The following is a 17,510-nucleotide window of genomic DNA, read 5'->3' as shown; positions in this document are numbered from 1 at the left end:
ACTAGTAAGTCTTGTACCATCAATGTAATATCACTTTCTGCACTCACATTTCTTCTTTATAGTGATCCTCTTTAACGAGCTCAGCCCCCTCATTTTAATGAGATGTTTTGGGAACATTAAGAACCATTGTCCATTTTAAAAAAATGAGGAACGTTGTCAGGGTCCTAAACTCTTAACTGAGAGTGTTGTGTCATATCTGGTGGAGTCAAGTTCAACATGACATAGAAGTGATTTGTTAAGGTAATGTGCGAAGCCTGTAAAACCAGTATTTCCAAGCTCCTAATTCAGCACCTTAATCATAGGTACCAGCTATGCTTATCAGTGCTAGGGAGTGTTCCCAATGCCATATTAGGGAGATACATAAATATCCAGCCCTCCTGAAATTGTATTAACCATATGAAATTTTCAGTTTTGCAGTAATGCAGGTACTGCTTATCTTAGACATGAACTTCAAGTAAATAAAAGAATTAGTTTTTGTATGAGTGGGAATATTAGAGGAACACACAGAAGTAGACACCCTTAATCTACTGGACACAGTGATCCTAGTGTATTAACTGTGAGTACAAAATAAAGCATCTTATCTTATCAGCTGGAACTTTTTAGTTGTGTACTAGGACTATTTTGGAATTGGATGTTCTGATATACCCATGCAAGAGTATGTGGCAAGAGTAATATAACCATGGCAATTTTGCAGTTGTGCTCGAAGAAGCTGCTGACATAAATTTAATGAGCAGTAGAATAAACCTAGAAGAACAGAGATCAATTTAAAGGGCGGTACATAACCAAGCATGCTGTTAGAAGGGACTGGGAAATTAATATGTAGGATATAAGAAGGCATATTTGAGAGATGAGTTGTATTGCTAATTTTCTCTGGGGCTAGCCCTTAATTCTTGTTAAAAGGACTGTAAGTGTAACAGATTGTAAGCTACTTTCTGCCTGTTATTTCATAGAGATTTTATATCTTTCTGGACAGGGTTGTTTTATTTTTTTTCTGTAATGACCTATTGTTACTCTGCAGTAACTTTAGAATGGCTATTGTCTGATTTGTTCAATTTGCCTTAATCAGTCTGCTGAGACAACAGTTGATAGTCTTAAAGTAATCTCTGTGTTCACTCTTTATTCTCTTCTGTCACTTTGCTGCGTCCATTTAGGAGGGAGTTGTGGTTAAAGCGTGTTTGCTGAAGGAGTATGACCATGTAAAAAACTTGCTCAGAGCTGCATAAGCATGTAATGATCATATGAACATGAATCAAAATCTTTTTTCATCACAAATATATGAAACAGTTGTGAAGTAAAAATTCCATTTAATTTTTTTCATGAAAACCATAAGAAGCTGTGCTTGGTTAGAAATACAAGCATTCATTATCTTATCAGTCCAGTCACTATGAAGCTGAGGCACTTCAAAAATATTAAATCAGGTATTTCCATTACTGTAGGTGTGTAATTATTATGGTGGCTTATAGCCAAGGAAAATACTGTGGTGTTTGTGGAGGAATAGAAAACACGTGAAACTTCCCTGGGACAATACTTCATTAGTGTGCACATCTTACATGCTGCAGACACAGACAGTACGATAGATAGTGTACCTGCTGGGCTTCGTCATCTGGGAGGTGTGCTTAATAGTTCTGAGGTATGTTCTGGGCCTGCAGAGACAGATTAATGTATTAGAGAAGCAAATGGTAGAGATCCAGGTTCCTTCTCTTCAGTGTGGAGAAAACAGATCAGAATCTGCAAGGACTGCCCAGGTAGGTGCTGGCTTTCTCCAACAGAGTGGGCACGGTGGCACAGGGGAGAGCCTCCCTTCAGGAAGGGGAAGGTCTCCCAGAGGTGAAGCTGTGGTTTCTCCACTCCATCATGAGTGAGAGCACAGTGTTAAGTTCAAGAAAGGAGGATAGGACTGTGGTCAATCCACTAGGCAGGGACTCGAGGCTTAGCATTTGGTTTGATCAGAGACTTCCTGTAGGTCATTCTCAGCCTTCTCACTCGAGTTCACTTTCAGTAGGGATTGTGAATACTGAGGTGGTGTGACCAGTTACGTAAATATTTCAGCAGTGCTGACACATACAATATAAAACTATATTTTAATCTGAAGTGGCACTGTTTAGGTAAACTTCTATTTTTATCTACTTGTAAGAATACTTAGATGTTTTTTCGCCAGAAAGGGGCCACTTTTAAGTGTTTCACGGATATGACCTGTCATTTTCTAACGCACTCAGACACATGGTGTGAATTTTGGAGTTGTCATATGCAGGGACAGGAATTGGACTTGATGATCTTTTGGGTCCTTTCCAACTCAGGATGTTTTATGATTCTGTGTTTGTGGTCACATGATAGACATGCAGTGGTTGCATCAACTCCTTGGGCTCAAAAGGAATATTAAAAAATATATTTCTACTTTTAACTGTAGTAGTGGAAGGGAATAGAACAGGAGCCAAGTGCTAACTACAGTTATCAGGTGTCCTCTCTCTTCCCCACATATCCTGAGGACATCAGAGATTTTTTGTCTCCCTTGGGGGTGGAAGTCTTGGTGCTTGGGCTCAGCATGAAAATAAATCACTTTTGATGATACGCAGTTGCTGGTTGCAGACATTTATGAGTTACCTGATTGTGGAAATGGTACCCTGTTTGGTTGCAGCAATTGTCTGGATGATTTGTTGTATTTGGGCCAGACTAGTATAGATACTTTTCCTACTAGAGCAGCACTATTTAGATGTAAAGTTGGGTTTTCCATTTGTTGTTTAATATTTCTGCATTGGCAAAAGAGCTGATCTGAGATCATTACTTTACCAATATGAACTGAGTCTACTCCGTAAGGGTTTGTTAGTCCCACGCTAACACTTACTTGGTGTAAAATGTTATGAGGCTATTATCTGGTCAAATGACTTCAATACCACAGATGAAGTGGTGTGTTATGACTAATAAGGTCATGTTTGGCCTTGCTCAAAGAAAGTTGTTTTTGGCATATATTTTAGGAGATGTTTAGCTAGTACATTGCGTATACATTTCTAACACTGCTTTGCTGAAAGATGTAATGGAGAATGATGGTTGTTTGCGTTCTTGTCTTCTCTGCTAGAACAAATACATCTATATCGTGGCTTGAAAAGGTTTCCAGGCACATATTGCATCTATTACGACCTATTCTAGTTGAATCAGGATGGCTTGCAAAGTCATTTTGTTACCATATGTCTAATGACCATTAAAAGAACAGTCAAGAGACAGGCGTTTGTGGATATGTCTGTGAAACAGAAAACATATACTCAAGCCTTGATTGTGTTTTTGTGTATACTAGCTTAAAATGCTAATTTCTGAGTAGCTTTGTCTGCAGGGCCAGCTTTACGCTTAAATTATAGCATAGCTATGATTTAATTTTGTATTATGGGTGTATTGAGCACTGTCTGCTATAGGAATGTTTCTACATGGTGGTGAGCCGCCTTCTTTGCTTTGTTCTCTTAAGGGAGAAATATGAGTCTATGATAGTTTGTAATCTCACCAGTATTCCTTACAAGTTTTAGAATCTTTTTTTATGTCTTGTGAAATACTTGCTAGAAGTACATGTATACCTCTAACAAACTTGCTCAGACTTCTGTGTGTTGAACTTTACAGGTAAACTCCTGGGTGAATTTCACGCTTCACTCTTTTGAAGACAGATAAATTAAAAATATAGCACCTCAAAAGTTCCAAGAAGTTTTTTAGAGAGCTCTCAAATAATTTCAATATCCAAATTTTCTGAGACACAGTATGACAAGCAGGTTTTAGGTGACCTTTTGAGAAATGAGTTGTTCTCCAACATTTGACCCTTGCAAATGACAAAAGTTAAAGTGAATCAATCAGATTAGCTTTCCTTCAGCCATAGATCATACACATAGAATGTGATATGCTCAGAATTATTCATAAAGACATTGAAAGGAGGGTCTGTGTAATATAGTCCCTCTGTAAAGTTAACTGTTGAGACAGCCAGCTCCGTGAACCATAATTTTCCTATTAAGTCAGGACCAGCTATTGTGACCACTGAAATCAATTTAGCTGGCCAGAGGCTCTGAGCCCTTTTAATCACACTGAACAAATAGATTTGGGGACTACCACTCAAATATTTGTGTTAACCTTCAACTAACATAGACAATTAATAATCTCTTCCCTTGGACTTCTCTGTAAGTTTTGAAAATAACAAGGACCAAATGTGAAAGAGAGATAGGTTGTCTGGGCTGTAGCGCAAACATGCAGCATAAATTACCATTTAAAGTTGGACCCTAACTTGGGTGGTGCTCAGAGAACTTTGAACCCCCAGGAAGACTTTGCATCAAGTGAAGTGAGTGGAAATTGCAACTGTTTTGTTTGTTTTCTCCTATTTTAGGCTGAAAACACAATGTAATTTCATCCCAAAGCCATTGGAGTGACCTCAGGGCTGAGGCGTGGAGAGGTCAAACGTCTTCCCCTGGTTAAACAGGATGCATGTGGCATAGACATGAATAGAGGCCAAAGTACTGGTCTCATGTCATAACCTTAAGGCCATTATTAGTGTGACAAAAGCTGTTCTATTTTAAGCAGATCAAATCATTTGTCTGAGTTGTCATTATGGCTCAACCTTATGAAATACTGTAATGATGGCAGAGAAAATTAGCTCAAGGTATTTGTTGCAAAAAGCTATGAAATGTCAATGGAGATCCAGTTCTGTAGTTCCCTGCTGAAATTCAGAGAAAGATAGTTCATGTAGCACATGATGTAGTCTCTTTCTTACAGTTCTGTGTCCTTATATTTTAGAAATATTTCTTAATGATCTGTATTTCTTAGTAATTCTGTTTTCTATCACAGGATCTAAAAGGCACCAGCCTATGATACTCCTATGAATTCGTTTATTAATTAACTTCTGTTCTACGGAAGGGGACAGGAAATGAAACCTCCCAGTCAAACATTCTGGAAATTCTGAAAAGGCATTTATTTGCTTCGTATTAAGCAACTATATTCATAATAAAGAAACTGAATCAAGGAGGCTCAGTTTTTCAGAGCTGCTCGTGACCTCAGCAGACAGGAACAGACTCAAGTCAAACAACTGCTGAGCATACACTTAACATAGGTTCTTTACTATTAAAAAAAAAAAAAAAGACAGGATGAAGTCTAAACTTGGCTATATTCATCCATATGCAATACAACACTGTTCTGTAACCTGTGGCTGCCCCCAAGTCTTATTGCCAGGCCTCTAACCACACTTTCCTGTTTATTGAAAAGAATTTTCCTCTCTCTGTCTCCTTTTTGCAAGCCCAGAACAGCAGGGACTGAGAAGGTGAACTGCACCAATCCTTCCCTTCCCCCGTTACTAGTTGGCCTGAAAGCCAAGTGGAAGCTGCTTGTTTTCTGTACTGAGCCTCTGTTTGCAGACAGCTCATGAGAATCTTTCCAGTCTGGAAATTAGGCCATTTGTCAAAGATATTACAGGAAATCAGTGACAGAATAAGGAATAGAATTAGTTTTCTTCACTTTTAAGACCTAACCTTGAATTACGAGAGAGTTCTGACTCTGAAAGTTTATTAATAAATAAAATACAAACATATGTATTGGAGGCTATGTGTGTTTCAAGAACACAAAGAAATATCCCTGATGAATGACGGTTAATGGTTATTGCAGAAGGAAAAATCTGGGTCCTTATGGATGTAAACCAGCATAACTCTGCTGAAAATCCCCTTCTGCTTATCTTTTTCAGGGCAGGTCTCCATACTGTGACCTTTTATAGAAATACCTTGTATATGTGAATGTCAGATGTAAAAGTTTCTGGGTTTGTTTAATTGCATAAATTTGTTTTGAAGGCGTAGTTCTGTATATAGGCAAAGATACTTAAAAATTCAGTTATTACCCTAACTGTCCTCTGAAACTGTCCAGATGTAATGCTGTTCCAGATGTTAGTGGTACTGCTCCTTGTTTATATTATTTCTCAGCAGCTGTTAAGCTATTGAAAAAATGACTCAGATGGGTGGTACTGGTATTTGATGCAGAATCTACCCCCAAGGGGCATGTAATTACATAAATGCAGCACAATAAGTATCATTTTATCAGGACAGCAAACCAAATAACATTCCTTCAGCCTGATGTAAATTATGAAGGGCAAATGTTATCATAGCCTCTTGACAGAACAGGCTGTATTAACACTCACTACATTTTTTATAATCAAAAGATATAAAATTACAGATATTTTCCCCTCTCTGTCCATCTACAAATGAGAAATCTAATCCTACTAATGTGTATGTGTATGTGTAGCTTCACTCATGTGAATAATCCTTTCAAAATAAGCAAATTACTTGTTTTGGAGGAAAGGTATGAACATGAATACAACCTTGCTGATGTGGCTCTGCAGGCGGTGTCCTCTGGAGACTCTGCTCCTCTTGTCCTTAGCATGCTAAAATTAATGGAATTAGAGGAATGCATGGCTGGATTGCAAAAGCACAGGCTAAATTTCAGTTTCTGAATGGAGCTAGTGCTCCAAAGTGTACCAGTGAGCTCATCCAGAGTACAGCTAATGGACTGGTCGTATGCTGCTCTGGGGAAGAGTTTTTCTGTGCAGCAGGGTCCAGCTAGGCAATGTAGCTTTAAATGATACCAGAATTTAGCAAAATACTTGTTTTGACCGTGGCAGATGCTTTTGTCAGACTGTGGCCATCCATGTCATGTTGCAGCTTTGACTGTACTGTGGAAATGAACACACAACTTCTGAGTGCTTTTTCCTGCTCAACCTCTGTTTATTATCTGTTTTCCCATTCATTTCTTTTTTCTGGATTTTTCTTTTGGTTTATATTTCACACACACACTTCTATCCCTCCCACACTCTTCCTTTGGAGTTCTAGAAGAAAATTCCTATGTGAACAATCATGTTCTATTTGTAAGTTCCAGAAGCTTTCTTAAAAAAAAACCAAAAAAAAAGAAAAAAAGGAGATTCGTGTTTTCATCTATAGCTCTTACAGAGCTGGGAAGCTTTATTTTCTTTCATCTACTACCTGTTTCTCAGCTCACAAGTAGAGGAATATCACAATTGTATGTAATATACCTGAAATACATTCTGTATGTTTCCTCCTCTACTTCCTTTGCTATGTTAAGGAAATCGAAGACATTGAATGTGTCTGAAAATCAGCATTCCTTGAAAATGAAGATAGATAGATGTTTGAGAGCAATAAACCCAGGAACTTACAATTGCTGGAGAAATCACTGTCTATGATTTTATTAACTGTAATTTGAAGGGTGGGGTGGTAATTTTATAAAAAATGGTTTCCTGACATTTTAACTGCACTTTCTTTGCCTACAGAGCTGCCTAGTGCATCTCTGATAGATACAATCCATAAAACTTGCTTCAAATAGAAACAGACCAGCAAAATACAAAACCCAACTAGAAAAATCACACTGTAGTAAAACTTTGCAGCTGCTCTCCCAGAAATGTATCAGTGATGCTGTGTGCTCAGTGCTCTCAGTTAAGAAATAAATGCAAGGAAAAGAAGTTCCTAAAGATTTCAAGTGTTGCCTTGATTCTATGCTTTCTTAAAATGCCTCTGACCAAAAAGTGATAGATATGTGAAACTAAGTCTATGTTTTGCGTTTTCTTAAGACCAAGAACTTAAAAGGAATTGTAGGTTACTATTTGCAGTGCAGTAAAACACTCCTGTTGACCGATCCATTTCTTTTCTTCCGCAGAAAGCAGCTGTGCAAGATGACATTTGAAGATTTTGAGAACTACTCTTATTTCTATGACCTGTCTGAGGAAGATGAATCACCTCAGTCCTCCCTCAGCATTGCCCATATGATTTCCCTTTCCTTTTACAGTGTGGCATTTCTGCTGGGAGTGCCAGGTAATGCCATCGTCATCTGGTTTATGGGCTTTAAGTGGGATAAATCTGTTTCTACACTCTGGTTCCTCAATCTGGCCATTGCAGATTTCATTTTTGTTCTCTTCCTGCCTCTCTACATTACATACGTGGCAATGGGCTTCCACTGGCCTTTTGGGAAGTGGCTGTGCAAAATGAACTCATTCATCGCACTACTTAATATGTTTGCCAGTGTTTTCTTCCTGACGTTCATCAGCCTTGACCGCTACATCCGCCTAGTCCACCCAGTCTTTTCCTACAAGTATCGGACTGTAAGGAACACCCTGATTCTCAGTGGGATCATTTGGATGTCAGCTGCAGTTATCGGTGGCCCTGCCTTGTACTTTAGAGACACAGCTACAGTTCTCAACAATGTCACCATTTGCTACAACAACTTCCATGTGCATGACAGAGAACTTATTTTGCTGACACATCACATTCTCATTTGGGTGAGGCTTGCATTTGGTTACCTCTTTCCTCTAGTGACCATGGTCATTTGCTACTCACTGCTGATTGTCAAAGTGAAGAGGAGAACTGTACTGACTTCCAGCAGGCTTTTCTGGACCATCATTGCTGTAGTTGTAGCTTTTTTTGTTTGCTGGACACCATATCACATATTCAGCATTGTGGAGCTATCTGCTCACCACGATGAAAATTTGCATGACTTACTGCAGGATGGCATTCCCCTCTCCACTGGTCTTGGTTTCATCAACAGTTGCCTCAATCCAATCCTCTATGTTCTGATTAGCAAAAAATTCCAGGCCCAGGTCAAGACAACAGTTTCTGAAGTGCTAAAATTGGCACTGTGGGAGGTGAGTCGCTCGGGAACTGTCAGCGAGCAGCTGTGGAGCTCGGAGAACACTCATGCGCCTGTGCACTATTGTGAAACTGCTCAGTGACTGCTCTTGTTGCCATCCCTCTCCAAAATAGCTAACTGGAGATTTGGAGATGTTCTTGACTTCACATCTGCCAGTTAGATGTGCATCTTCGCATATACAGTTTTATGTAAACAGCTGGCTTAATTGCACTTGCTGCTTTCCTTGACAAGTTTTTAAAGGACGCATCACTTGGGTGTGGTGTACTTGCAATGCGTGCACAGCCAGAACTGAAAGTGGTCAGCATCAGTAGGATTCCTCTAACTGTGCTTTTTATCAGGAATGTTGCTGTAATCCTGTTGTTTTGTCGCAGTTCCATGCCCCATTGATATCAGAAGAACACATAATAAAAATATTTCACCTTGCCATCGCTGAGAACACTATTGATCTGGGCGTTCTCATCCAAGAGGTCATGGGCATGCATTAATGGGTCATAAGTCTCCTGATTGTCTAGTATTGCATTAAGTAGGCATCACCTGGCTGCATCTCAGCTAAGTGAAGCTCCACTCAGCAGCTGGAGAAGAACCCCAGACCGAGAAAAAGGAATCACCGCCCTCACTTGTCCAAAAAAATGGAAATAAAATCTGTTTTCTCCTAGTGCTCTTCATCTTGAACTCAAAACTAAGACAGGAATGTCTGTGTTTTCTGGTCACTTTTGCTTTTAGCACAATTTGGGTGCAAAATATTGAGCAGAGGTTTGATATAGGTGTCAGACTTATTTGAAATGTGCAAAGAACTAGTGAAAATGTTTATTATGGAAGCTGAGATTAAAGACTTCCTGCCACACTTGTTCTTTTTCTGTGTTTAAACTTCCAGGTTTACGGCTATTGGTTTATCTTTATTGTTCTGTCAAATAAAGGTAAAAAAAAATGTAATTTTGTTTGCCTTAATGCCAGTCTTCTAAAAATGGGCAGAGTGAATTAAACAATATTCTGTTACAAATCTGTAGGCAGATTTGGACTTCTTTGCCAAATGAGAGGCAAGACAGAACATCCAAGAAATAGAGTGCACTCCCAGAAGAAAGATTAAATAGTCCCAATTATGCTGTTTTCTGTTCCAGCATGCTGCTTGCTGTAGAATCACATACACTAAGTGAAGTAGATCAATTTCTAATTCAATACCCCTTAATTAAAAAGTTGGATGTGAGATAAAACTCCAGTTAAAGTAAAAGCACAAGGCTTTGGATAAATCTGAACTGGTTTTTCCCCTGTTATTGGCCTGGATGCATAGACTAAAACTGCCTTTCAGATAACCTACCTAGTTTCTACGGTCTGCCAACACACATAAGTAGCCTTTATACTGTAAATAAGGCCTTACATGTAAATATATTTGCTTTTGTATAATACATATGTGCGTGCATGCATAGGCACATCCAGTATCGCTAGCTATAGGGATACAAACAGTGGGAATGTGGTCTGTAACTGCTTCTTGGGGCTCTGGTTTCAGCGCGTGGGAGAGTCAGACAAGATCAGTGGAATTTCAATGTATTTAGCTTTGGGCTGGAAAGTTGGTACGCAGCGCTCTTTCCTTTGAGTCATTTGCGGCCTGGTACATAGTGACTCATAATATTTTGGCACTGTGCTGCTGAATGTGTCTAAATCAAACATTTTACAGTTTTTGTTCACATGTTCCCTGACATCTTTCTAAGAATGGTGTATTAGTACTACTCTCCTGACTGTGCTCCAAATGAAGTAATAAAATGTTGCTGTTTCCAAAGAGTGGGTTCATTTGCTTTTCTCAGCAGCAAAATGCAGTGACTGTCTGTTCTTAGAATAGCTCCTTCCCAAGGATTTTGGAAGATGAAAGAAACCCTAACCCTTTCTAGTACAGGAATTAAGGTTTATGTCAGCTTTCTTCTTGCATGTCAGCACGTATACAGCTAAATACAGTAAAAAGCTTGATTTTCAAATGGAGGAACACACATTAATTGCATAAATTACCAGAAAGCCTCTCCTGAAGTAGACAACAGATACAAACCAGAATTGAGTGAGGGCAGGTCAGCCCTGGTCTATAGAAATAAGTGGATTAATGACTGTACAATGTAACTACTATGTCATTCACACCACATCAGTTATAGAATTACCTCAAAATCATTTCTGCAAGAGTAAGGGGAGATACCTAAACAAAACAGATAATGCTTTAAAAGTTTATGTTTCCAAAGACTGTCCAAAACAATACCAACAGTTCTACACTGCTTGGACTGAGGAACACTAACTCAACCCACCACAATGGAAAAGAAGTTAGACAAAGGGGATCCGTCTTATCATGCTACCGGATACTATAGAAAAACACTTCATAGGAAATGGCTCTATGATCAAGAATAAAAGCTATTAACATACCCCATAATAGACAGGTTCTGGTTACTTATTTCTATCTGCTTCCTGAACAGATTGTCCTTCTGATGGTTATTATGTAGATGAGTTTGTAACCAATGCTTCTGTTGAAACTCTTTTCCCGATATTCCTGTCTATCACATATTTAAGTTACGGTACTTTTAGCTGATCTTTCTGTTACGGTGTGCACTTGGTACAGAAGTGCCTCATTTACTCCAAGATGCTGATTTTTCACAGGTATAATGGCACAATAATATATCAGCACATATCCAAATACGACACCCCCCCAACATCTTCTAGATACACATGAATTCAGTGGAATCCTCCAGCCCACATGCCTATTTAATTTGTTCCTAGGAAGATCGTGCTCTCTAGCTTTTTGTTGTTGTTACCATGCAGCAGGTTTCCTTCCAGCGGGAGGATGGGGGTGGGGTTAGAAACACAAAAGAAATCCCAACAGCTGAAGAGTTTGTACATGCGTACTGAGTATAAATGAAACACACACACACAGAGAAATCCAGTGTAACAGGCAGATACATGCCTCATAGCGCTGTATTTTGTTAGAGTCTATAAATCAAACCACCTTATCCACTCAGAGCTTTCATTTCAAGATCAAGGGAAGAGATTAAAGGTAAGAAGCACATTGAATGTGAGGAAGAGTGATGGACAAGGATAATAAAAATTACACCTTTTTGTGGCATAATTTTTATTTTTTTTTCTGATGTGGCATTTGCTAATTTCTTGCTGTTAACAGCAGCGTGACAGAATTGCCAGAACTAAGCTACGCAATTTAGCAGAAACGACAGCTAGAGCATTGCCACAGAAAGGGTCTTGTGCATAAATTACACACAGGATGAAGATAGTCCTTTAGGAGTTAAGTTTGTGGAAGGTGGTAACGAATCCTGTGATTATACTTACTTTCAATTCTTTAATCCTGCTTTAAAGCTCTGGCAGGTAGATTTTTTTTTCCCGAGACAAATTATAAACCAAAGCTCTTGCATAATCTGACATTGGCAGACCTTTAAACAAAGAGAAACAGGACCTGCTGTGCCAGATAACCACATGTAGATGCTCTGTGAAAAAAAGAACAAAAAGTTGTTTTAGTTGCTCCTGTCAGGGATCTTCATCTCCGAGTGACCAGCGTGGCACATGAAGGGCTTCCATTCCATGCCACAATTAATTCTCTAACAGAAGGCCTGGAAGCGTGTATTTATCTAGATATGTCACAGTTTTCACAGCTTTTACGTTTGTCTCCATCCTATGGACAGTTCTCAGAAAACAATTTAGTTCCAATTGGCTCCTAGGTTGATTTCGACACTTTTTAAAGACTTAAGAACCTACCAGGAACTAAGCAAGCAGCTCGAACTGGGGTTAATTATGTTACATTAGCATTGCATTTTAATGGCACACCTGGTTTTTGTTGGTTTTAGCCTGGAGCACCCTCCCAGTTCAGTGTATTATCCGCGTGTACGGGCTGTCCTGCGCAGCCCTGCGGGAAGGCGCACGCTGCCCCCTAGCGAGCGGCGAGCTCACAGCGCCCTTCGGGAGGCACCGCCGCGCTCCCCGGTCGGCTCCAGGAACCGGGAACCATCACCACCAGTCCCGGCCACGCTAATTGAGGAGCCCTGGAAAAGACGCGAGATGTGAAGTAGCTTCACTGCAGATGTTTTCAGACCTCGGAGGAAAAGGGCTCCACATCCACACAAATAGATGAGACCACGGCAGACTCAGGTCACACTGCACACCTCCCCGTCATCTCCAGGGGATTGGAGTCCTCCCTCTTGCTCCCAATCGACCTTTATCCCACTCCCCTCAGCGATAGCAGCTTTAGCTTTTAACAAGCCACCATACCTTTGCCTACTCACCCCTCTTATCAAAGAGGAATTCATAGTATTGTGTAACTGCTAAAACAGGTTATTTGCACTCGGCCTGAGCCCTGTGCTTCTCTTAATACTAGCAACCCCCTTTCCAGAGGAGTTACAGAAACTTCCAAAGATGCAACTTCTACCCAAAAATGGAGCAAAGAGCATTTCAGGTGCCTCAAGCCATGTAGAAATGGAATCTGGATTGATGATGAATGTACATTTTCTGTCTTCTCTGCTCACACTCCTGGCTACTACAGCAGGGCATTGGAGCAACCATGAAATTCGGCATCAGCTCCTACCTTACCCATCAACCATATTTTACATCAGAGTTGGATTACACCATGATTTTGAAGCAACCACAAACACAGGCCCAGAATTCTGCAATTACATTTATTCTACATATCAAGACTTAGATCTTATTGAAAGCAGCTACATCCATTGATTGTACATAGTCTTCAAAAGCCGTTATCCTCTCTTCCAGCATGTCTGTCCCAACTTTATCATCTTCCACGACGCACTGGATCTGCAGCTTCTTAATACCATAACCAACTGGTACTAGTTTGGCTGCAAGAAAAAAAAAAAAAAACAACATTTAGCGCTCCTTGATTGATGAATCCCTTAAAAATGCAAACCCAGATTGAACTGACCAAAGTAATTTGCAGGAATACATAAATGATTTGTCCCATGTTAGCCTGCTTGATCAGCAACACAGCATTCATTACAGGAGTGTCACAAAAGGTTTGGTTTTGAGGGTTTTTCCCCCCTTTCAAACTGTTTACTCACTGCATCAGGAACTGCACAGGGAGATGCACAATAGCAGAGCCAAAATTTTAAAGCTTTTAAATCCCGTATTTGAATCTGAACCTGTGCGAATACACCTTTCTGACCATGTCAGCATACCAAACTCCTGCAGTGTTGTAATTCCCACCCTGTTTTAGCTACCTGTATTATCAGAGATCAGCTGACAGTGACAAGCCCACCTATTCACACACCATCTCCCCTCTCCCTGCTTTGAAATTTTCTCCTACTTACAAGATCCCCAGACCAAGCCGTCTGCTTGAATGCTTCGAACACACTCCTCTAGTTTGGCCATGTCTGTCTCATCATCCCAAGGTTTCACATCAAGCAAGATTGATGATTTGGCAACAACAGCTGGTTCTGGGGGAAGAAAATCACCATTAAAAGCTAGGAAATTTTAAAAAACTCATGGAGATACTTGCAAACCAGCTTTTGCAAGAACAACTTTTCTAATTTCATCAACAAGACCTCCCCACAGAGCTGACAGGCCTCTTGTACCAACATATACTTTTACATTACTTAAGCTATGACTATACCAATGTTCAAGATGCAGATACATATATTCTGGGGAGAAAGCCTCATAACAAAACACAGACTAAAGAGCCAACATTGTTTGTTACAGACGAAGTCCTTTTCAGAGGATCTGAGAAGGAGCTTCATGCCATGTAACAGCTAATTTTCCACAGGAGGAATGCTGCAACTGCTACAGTTCTGAACAGTTCCAGACCAGTAGCTGTGGAGGGACTTGTGGACTGCAGCCTTCCCTCTAAACTTTTAAAGAAATTATCTTTTATATAGCAGGCTCAGTCTCTGGGCAAGACAAATGAGTTTCTTAAGCACGACAAAATGTTAAGGTTACCATTTGCTATGGGAAAGGCTAAGCTCACAGCCAATCCCAGTGAAGCCAAGTACTTCCACCTCATTCCAGTCCAATTTACCTATGACAGTTAGTGTTCCTAGCCATCCTGTTCAAATGCATGAAAATTAACCCAAGCATAGAAGATTAGCAAGTTCTTCGTAGACATACTTTTGGACTTCTTTGACTCATACTGGGCCAGACGTTCCTCCCTCAGCTTCTTTGCTTCTTCACTTTCCTGGAAGAGAAATCTGAAGTTACAGAAATGCTCCAAAACCCAACATTTCTAAAGCATTTCCAAATTGACTGGCATCTACTCAGGCAAAAACAAATCATCACATCAGTCAGCCGAAAGATGGTGATTTTTTTGTTTTATTCATCATGTAGCCAGTCAGAGTGTAACTAGACAGTTCACACTGCAGCCACGTTCCTTTCCAACTTGGGAGTTTTTAACCTTTCCAAGTCTTTCTGTTCTGCAAAGGCAACTGATTTTAAGAATTCTGAGTTATCAAGGTCACAAATTCAACTAACTTAAACTAGTTAAGGCAAAAATATGCATACCTGGGTATTTGTAAAATACCCAAATATGATACAAAAAGGTGACAAGTACCTCCTCATCATCAGATCCAAAAAGATCAATGTCATCATCATCTTTGCTATCTGTGGCTGCACCTGTTGTGTCCTCAACATCAGCAGGACCGTATTTCCCCAAGGCCTTCTTCACTCCTGGCAAGCTGAAAAAAAAAAAACCAGATGCTGGGAACCCACTCAAATGTCAACACAAATACTGCCAATTTGTCAGTGAACCTACAAGTGCAATCATAGTAAAAATGCTGTGCTAAAAAAAAAAGTTCTAGTTCTGCTACTTGAAAACAGAACCTCCGCAAAGACAATCCTCAATACTCTTGACATGGTGGCTGAGACCACAGCAAACCCCATGTTTGAAGACTGTTCATCTAAGCTGACATGACCCTGCCCAGTATCACTGCTCCACTTAAGTACATGGACTGTAAAAGCTTTACTGGAAGCACTTATCTGCAATATATTCTGTGCAGGAAGAGTCATCAATTTCTTGTTCTGCTTCCCTAAAAATATTTTTGCTTTGTTTAAAAACTTAATTGTAGCAGAAAACATGTTGTCACAAGGTAACTGATCCCCTGACTTCTGAGTGTCAGCTAACACTTTACTCTGAAAGCTATTTCCCAGCAGGACACGAGGCACCAGAATCCCCAAAATGAATCTTTTTCTATAGTTCATATCATATAGTTTTGTAGTTTTAGAATAAGCTTGCGTTTCTATTGGTACTGCGAACAGCTATTTTAAGAATCAAAAAACTAGCTTTAGTTTTCAGAACTATTAGTTTGAGGGAGTGGACTTCGTGAAGCAGGATTATAACCCCAGATCCCTTCAGAAACACACTCATGACCTGAGCCACCCAACTTTACACAGGTTCCCTTTAAACAGGACTGAGGCACATAGAGAAGGCAGTGTAGCAATACTGACACTACCAATGTTGTACCTTTTTAGACAGGCCTGCAGTCTCCATGGATGTCAATACAGCACCTTTCATGAACACTAAAATCACTAAAAAAAAAAAAATAACATTTGCTTCCATATTTTCTCTTGTTTACAGCTGCTTCTGCATTGCAAGTAAAGAATTTTGTTCTATCTTCCAGTACTAAGAGTGAACAAGCCATTTTATTTATCATCTACATACTGTATATTTATCTTTAAAGACTCCTGCGATACTTTCTAATCCACTTCAACACTGCCTTTATCGGGTCTTACTGGTAAGTAATTTCCAGCTTTCAGCACCCGTGCAAATGGCAGCAACAAAACTCAAGCCTTTCTTATAAGCTTCAGCAGAAATCTCAGCAACTGGATAGAGACGGAAACAGGCTGCCTAAATTCTAAGTGAGAAGCATAGTGTACTGACACAAGAAGTGGGCTCTGCTTCTAGAGCTGGTCCTGTTCCAGCAGCAACACAGAAAGCCACGTGGCACCAATGAAAAAGTTTTGTTCGAACTTGAAAAAACAAACAACACTTTGTAATCTGCGCATATGTATTCCAGCTTTGCCGATGAACCATACCTTGCCTTCTGCTTTTCATACGACTTTATATGATTGTACCACCGAAGAGCATGAAACAAGTCTGCAGGAGGTGGGACACCGACTGCCTCAAAGACTGCTATATCAGCCTGAGAAGGGACGTACCTGCCAAGAACAAGCCCAAGTTAGCCCCACTCCTCGGTGCACGCAGCAAGATTTGAAGCGGCAGTCGCCGAGCAAAGGCGCCCGCCCTGCTGCCGGGCCCAGCGGCGAGTACCACGGGAAAGGTGAGAAGCCGGGCGGGCTCGGCCTCGCCTGGCGGCCCGGGAGCTCGGCGTTCTCCCCCGCTGTGGGGACGGGACCATGCGTGCCTCGAGTTCCCCATGCCGCTCGGCCCCTCACCCCCAGCTCCCATCAGGCCCCATCGCGGCCCATCGCGGCCCGGCCCGGCCGCCCCAAGCCCCCGCACCCCTAGCAGCCCCTCACCCCTCAATATAGCTCTTGTCAGCCAGGAAATCATTGAGGACGCGGAGGCCAGTGGCGGACTTAAGGTCCCCAAAACCCATGAGTGCAGAGCCACCACACTCCCAGCCCGGCCGCCGCGCAAAAAGACCCAATTGCCCCCACGCCACCTTTATATAGCGGCGGTATCCCTCCGCGGGATGGCATGCGCTTGTATCCCTCCGCAGGAATGAGCCACGAAGTAGTTCCTCACGGTTTGGGCGCTCCAGCGCAGCGGACGGGACATCAGCGGTGCGGGGAAGGAGCGGAGCGATAAACGTGAAGGTAAGGATAAAGCACAGGAGGCTTTTCAGCGTTACAAAGGCACTGCAAGATTCCTTGTACCGCCCCCTCCCCCTGCCCTTCAGCAGCCACCAGCGGAAGTTACCGAGGTT

At 41.0% G+C, this 17,510-nt stretch overlaps 2 protein-coding genes and 2 non-coding genes across 4 annotated transcripts; 1 reads left to right on the top strand and 3 right to left on the bottom strand.

The window, feature by feature from the left end:
• Nucleotides 1–1,661: 1,661 nt before the first annotated feature.
• Nucleotides 1,662–10,425, top strand: CMKLR2 (chemerin chemokine-like receptor 2). Its single transcript, XM_054069858.1, is given in 3 exon segments — nucleotides 1,662–1,693; nucleotides 1,695–1,745; nucleotides 7,669–10,425. Coding segments are annotated over 3 exon segments (1,137 nt in total). The 5' UTR covers nucleotides 1,662–1,676; the 3' UTR covers nucleotides 8,738–10,425.
• Nucleotides 10,426–13,282: 2,857 nt separating this feature from the next.
• EEF1B2 (eukaryotic translation elongation factor 1 beta 2) lies at nucleotides 13,283–17,258 on the bottom strand. Its single transcript, XM_009559762.2, has 6 exons — nucleotides 17,101–17,258; nucleotides 16,657–16,779; nucleotides 15,176–15,299; nucleotides 14,737–14,803; nucleotides 13,944–14,069; nucleotides 13,283–13,475 (listed from the first exon to the last, which is right to left on the bottom strand). Exons 1-6 carry the CDS (start codon nucleotides 17,178–17,180, stop codon nucleotides 13,321–13,323), a joined length of 675 nt encoding a protein of 224 aa, XP_009558057.1. The 5' UTR covers nucleotides 17,181–17,258; the 3' UTR covers nucleotides 13,283–13,320.
• Nucleotides 14,317–14,450, bottom strand: LOC128852611 (small nucleolar RNA SNORA41). Its single transcript, XR_008450595.1, has one exon. It is a non-coding gene; the product is annotated as a small nucleolar RNA SNORA41 (small nucleolar RNA).
• On the bottom strand, nucleotides 14,876–14,956 carry LOC128852608 (small nucleolar RNA SNORD51). The gene has a single exon (XR_008450592.1). It is a non-coding gene; the product is annotated as a small nucleolar RNA SNORD51 (small nucleolar RNA).
• Nucleotides 17,259–17,510: the final 252 nt, after the last annotated feature.

This window comes from Cuculus canorus, chromosome 6, assembly GCF_017976375.1.
Source record: "Cuculus canorus isolate bCucCan1 chromosome 6, bCucCan1.pri, whole genome shotgun sequence".
NCBI classification, from domain to species: Eukaryota; Metazoa; Chordata; class Aves; order Cuculiformes; family Cuculidae; genus Cuculus; species Cuculus canorus.
Note: the sequence above shows the minus strand (reverse complement) of the source record. Positions and strands in the feature narration are given on the sequence as shown.

Bases quoted from the DNA above. Each gene is read 5' to 3' on its own strand.
- EEF1B2 (XM_009559762.2), bottom strand. From the start codon at position 17,180: ATGGGTTTTGGGGACCTTAAGTCCGCCACTGGCCTCCGCGTCCTCAAT. The intron at 15,300-16,656 runs GTATGGTTCATC...TTTTTTTTTCAG, and splicing joins TATGAAAAGCAGAAGGCAAG to CTTGCCAGGAGTGAAGAAGG. The intron at 14,804-15,175 runs GTACTTGTCACC...TTTCTCTTCCAG, and splicing joins TTGGATCTGATGATGAGGAG to GAAAGTGAAGAAGCAAAGAA.